At 35.9% G+C, this 5,668-nt stretch overlaps 1 protein-coding gene across 1 annotated transcript; it reads left to right on the forward strand.

The window, feature by feature from the left end:
* Positions 1 to 535: 535 nt before the first annotated feature.
* Positions 536 to 931, forward strand: LOC102595092 (agamous-like MADS-box protein AGL93). The gene has a single exon (XM_006365142.1). The coding sequence runs from the start codon at positions 536 to 538 to the stop codon at positions 929 to 931; it is 396 nt and encodes a 131-aa protein (XP_006365204.1).
* Positions 932 to 5,668: the final 4,737 nt, after the last annotated feature.

The following is a 5,668-nucleotide window of genomic DNA, read 5'->3' on the forward strand; positions in this document are numbered from 1 at the left end:
CAACTTCTCTTTACTTTATATACCAAAAGAAATGTGGGAGAAAATATAATAAGGTAAATCCATACATAATTAAACAAAAGGACCACTAATATTTTCACAAGATTGTCTTACCAAATCTAAAAAGGACTCTCATTTAATATTTTACTTAATAAAGTTGTATACCATATTCCAAATAAACCTGATTTATTAAGTTGTATTTGGATGGTTTTACCTGGGTAGGTTCCAAAAAAAAAAGAACGCATCCCACTAAGCATGACGTAGACGATCTAACCCAGCTATCAGTAAACTTGGGAAGGTACAATTACTCTATATTTCTACATTATATTTCTTTCCCAATTTGGGACACTTACATACCAAAACTTGTACCAGATATTTTACCAAACCTCCCAAGAGCATTCGATTCTCTTTCCAATTGAAATTAGGAATACTAATTATAATTTAAATAGGCAACTTGTATTACCGAAGGTATAAAATTCCCCCAAAACACCTATATATACGTACTCATTCTTCTCAAGATTCTACATCGAATCAAGCTATGGCAGAAGAAGATCAAAGCAAGAAGAAAACAAACAATCCCAAACCTTATCAAGGGAGGAAAGAATGCATAAAGAGGAAATCAATGGAGCTTGAAAATCTTTGCGATATCAAGGTTTGTACAGTTATTACTGGTCCTAATGGGGAACTCCAAACTTGGCCTGACAATTTGGATGCCTGTAAAGAAGTTCTTGATCTCTACTCTCAAAATCTAAAACCCGAAAAGAAGCACAAGGAATCATCAACACCAGTACCAGAAAAAGAAGAAGAACAAGGAGAGAAAGATCTCCTGACGCTAGTTGAATCAAAGCTTGCTGCTATCAATAGGAGTATTCTTTTCTTGGAGAACAAGAATGTTGTTGTTGCTGATAAGGGGAAAAGAAAGAGAATTGAGTGATTTATTTGTATGGGTTTTCACTTTTCGGTATATTTTTGAATGTTTTAAAGATTGGGATCGTGTGTTTTTTACTTGTTTGTTCGAGGATTTACAATAGTTGAAAGATTTATCTTTGATCTGCAGATCCTTTTTTCCTTTGCAGTGTTTGTCTTATCAGTAGTTGGTGCAATATGAATACAACCCATATTTTACCCTTTTTATTTTTATGTATGTATTGAATTGAATGGTGTTTTAATCCCTCTGGTAGAATGGAAAACCTATAGGATTTTAATTAAAATGCAAAACTTATATGAAAAATTAATGTCAGATATTAGGTACGGTAGGGTTAGGGTTTGCAAGGCCTGGGTGCCATGTACCATAAGACAATAATTTCATAGAAAGTTAAAAATTAACAAGAATGTTTTTATTGCACTAAGAAGAAACAAGGAATGAGCAGAAAGGAGCTCCTCCATCAGTGCTTACATTACATGGTTCATGAAGATGAAATGAGAGGGGAATCAGAAGCTGAAAAATGTTACAAAGGGAAACTGATGAATTTAATCATTCCTAACATACATAGACATGAAAGATCATGCTGGATTTAACCACCTCAGGTGAGTCAACTGCGACAAATGTTGTTCTTTAGCTTTGACCACCATGTGCACATAAAAGCTTAACAAATCTTGATGGAAAAGACACATGTTGTAACAAGGACTAGAATCAACTTAGACAGAAGGAGAACAAATTCATTGGAGGTGAGCACATGGGAAGCAAGACCTCTTCTTGATATCGCACAATGGAAATCGTGAACTTTTGTCACTCCATGGCAAAGCCAACTGAGGGACAGTCAATAAGACATTATTAAAGGCATAGGTACAGTTACGGTCAAATATGGAGTTGTCCTGAAAAAACATCACGCTCAGCCTCTTTTTGTTTCAGAGTAAGGTTTACAAATTGTTGATCGAGATCCCTACTAGTGTTGCGACAATGGCTTCTGTTGCTGTGGTTGTGGCTGTTGATGTTGTTGCTGATACAATGCTCGTAATCTTCCTCTTTTTCTTTCCAGAACTTCATGTTCCACTGTTTATAAATTTATTAGTTGCAAATTTCGATGAAACAAATTAAAATAAACTACTGTTGTATATACGTTCAACTTCTCTGAAACACCACCTATCCGACAAAACAGAATAGTTCCCATGTTAAAAATAGTTGAATTCAACTAAGGCAGTTTACTCTAGGTCTTTGAATCAATGAATGAAAGTGGGACTTGGGAAATAGATCAATTATTTAGCAATTTTGTAGTTGCAAATTCGACCACATTGTTTCTCTTTCTTTATTTGCCTAAGTAACTTTCCATTTACCAAAAAAGTGCAAAAGAGATTTATGCGATAAAAATCAGCTAAACAACAATATCATGCTCCACAAAAATCATCCAATCATTCATATTAATCTGTATGTATGCTACCATTGCTCCAGAGGTAAATAAGAATAGTTTCCATCCCTTGAGTTAATTTTGAAAGGTAAGCAAATTTGAAGGCTTGAAGCAGAAAATATGGACATGTTCACATTAAGGTCACCCAGATGCAGTGGAAAAGAGGACTACTACTTCCACCATCTTATACCTATCACACACCTTTCTTTTTTTATCGGGTACTTGCTACCTCCCACTAGTTTAAGTACCGAAGAAATCACCTAGCACTTTATCTCTGCTGGAATTTTCACCCTGGTTTTCATTCACCGATAGGCCACAATACTTGGCTACAACAAGATCATTCCATCTTCTTACCAAGAATTGATGTATTTGGGATGACCAGTAATTGTCCCCATTTTCCCTAGAGACTGCTATTTTGTTATTCCAATTGAACATTACTCAAAAACTTTTGTTTTAGTTCCAGGAAAACTATGTCCACTTTCCTAGCTCACTTGCAGTTGTTTTATTCACCATGAAAAAATCAATTATATAATCCTTATTTAAGATAAATCTAATTCCTAGCTATGTAAGGTTTGGACTCACAAGACCTGCTGCATAATTAACTTTATCAAAATAGTCCAAGAGTACAAGCACTAGAAACAATTGTAGAATAATTCAGTATAACAGATGAAGAAACTTACAATACTTTATGAGCTAAATTTTCTAAGCGCTGCTCTAGGGCTTTATTGTAGGATAAGATTTTGCTGGTTAAGGAATTCAAGCTCGACAGACACTTCATCCTGAAATCACAAAAACTAGTCAAATTAGCAAGTTACCAAAATGCAACATCCATTTCATGTCTAGGTACCGGTGTATGTATTCCAAAGGTTCAACTAATACATGCCTACAAAGCTTGTACATTTCTTTCCAATTCATGCTTTCTGACTCGTCACCACTGAGCAAATTGCCTGTATATTATGAATCCACCAGGTTTCAAACCATACGCACAGCTCTCGGTTATCCACAAAAAGAATTTTTTTTGATAAAATATTTCAGTTATCTTGAACTAAACTGTCAAGCAAATATCAAATTAACAAACATATCCCCTTCTGCCTTCCCAACGTTTCTTTTAAAAAATGGGTGGGTTTATGGAGGGGTTGTAGAGTGCTTTGAACTTACTATTTAACAGGTTTTGTGTCAGTTTCTGATGAAGAACTCTTACTCTGAGAAAAATCTTTTTTTTCAGCAGACCCTTTTGGATAAAGAGGGCCAGATTCTGCTACATCTTGCCTGTCACTTCCTGCAGATCTAGGCTTGTCTCCGTTTTATGGGAGGCATGGTTCCAGACATCTGAATACGGAGATCTTTCCCTATTATTGCATCAGATAGAGGAGTTTTGATCGACAAAAGAAGCAGCTTGTCGAGCCTCTTTGTAATAATCAAAGTCATGCGCTTTGGGGCGCACTACAGGCGCTATGGTGGCGCGCCTCCCCATCCCCAAACCCAGAAAACCCGACTAATTTTCTTGCTCAATTTCAAGTCCTAACTTATCAAGAATAGAATGATTTCTTTCACACTCTCTTTGATTCATAAACCCAACACAAAATCAATGAAATCTCACTCAAATTCTATCAAGAAACAACACTCATTCGCAACAACCTCACCTTAGGAACTCTAAAACCTCCATTGTTAAAGAATGGGGTTAACACTTCAAGAATCTTTACATAAACTATTTCATAAACGAATTAATGAAAGAATCACATGTTTCACATGAGAATGAAAAAATCCAATAGTATGGGAAACCTCACATACCTGGAAAGAACGATCGTTCTTGGAGAAATCCACAAGCCTTGAAGAACGCTTGAACTTAGCCCTTTTTCTCCTCTTGAAACCTCGCTCTAAAGCCCCAAGTATTTTGGAATGTGAAAAATGATCTTAGAGTCTGATTAGACCCTTAACTGGGTGAGGAAAAACTTGGGTAGGTCTATTGGGGTAAAAAAAGACCAAAATACCCTTTCCTAAAATAACAGAAATGCCTTAACTAGAGAGGTTGTACTCAAATAGGCATAACTCCTTCATCCAAGCTCGAAATTGAGCAAAGTTTTAGGCGTTAGAAGGAAGACTTAAAGAGCTTCAAATTGATAGTTCATGGGCCACCTAACTCTTTATGTGCTAAAATATATAGTCATTTGAAGTTGACCCAAAACTTAAGAGAACTGATGGATTACATGAATGAATTTCTCTTTAATTCTTTTTTAAAACTCAAGGTGCTACATCTAGTGACCTTAACACCTAAGTAAATTTAAATCACACGGTAGAATCATATTCACAGACAAAGCATGGTTCGAGTTTTAACTTAAAAATTGTTGGGGTGTTACAATATCTCCCCTTTGAGATCACTTGTCCTCGAATGATGGTTGTACTGGGAATGGAAAGGGGTTTACTCTTACTACCTCTTCTGAATTCTGAACCTGCCTACTTACATAGTTTGAACTAATTCATATCAAGATTCGGGACTCTCTATAGCACACAAGACAAGAACGATGTTGTTGTGAACCAAGTCACTCTCTACCTAAAGTTATCTTGTTTGAAACATATGAAGTCTAGGCATGAAGTAATGGTAGGTATACTATGCCTTGGGTAATATGACTGGTAGCTGTTAAGCTTAGCAACACTTCTCAAGTATGCCCTTCTTTCATTATTACCAAACCTCATTGGCTGCAACTCATAGCTCCCACAAAGGTGCATGACTACTTTTACCAAAGTCTGAGCCTAACTGTATGTTCTTACTATATTCAAGCCTAACCCAATATCAAAAGGTTTAGGTCCTACACCTCTATAGGAAATCTCATCCCAAGAATATTACACATTACCACCACATTCAACCAACCTTGGCTCATATCAAGAACCACTGAATGCATCACACATTTGTACACATATTAACAATGCCACATTCAAGTTTAGTACATTAACCACTCCCTGGACTCCTGCTAACCAACTTCCTAGGAATTCCTCATCCTCTCCTCATACCTACCATACTAATTGAAATTTCACGCATTACTACCCAAAACTGACTAATTAATCTCATTTAACTATTACTCATAGTAAAACTCCACTTTATTCCTCCTACACATTTTAACCTTAGATGTGATAAGAATACCATCACTACCATAATAAGAAACATCAATAAGATATTTGAAAGACTGAACTTTGAGTAATGCACAAGAATATGAATGGATTGAGATATCTCTATAACTCTTTCTAAACACATCACTATCTGATACAACACACTTGACTTGGTTTCTCATCTTATCATCTCCCCCTTAGATCAAAAGCTGACACTTTAA

Source organism: Solanum tuberosum, unplaced genomic scaffold (genome assembly GCF_000226075.1).
Source record: "Solanum tuberosum cultivar DM 1-3 516 R44 unplaced genomic scaffold, SolTub_3.0 scf00525, whole genome shotgun sequence".
Classification (NCBI taxonomy): Eukaryota; Viridiplantae; Streptophyta; class Magnoliopsida; order Solanales; family Solanaceae; genus Solanum; species Solanum tuberosum.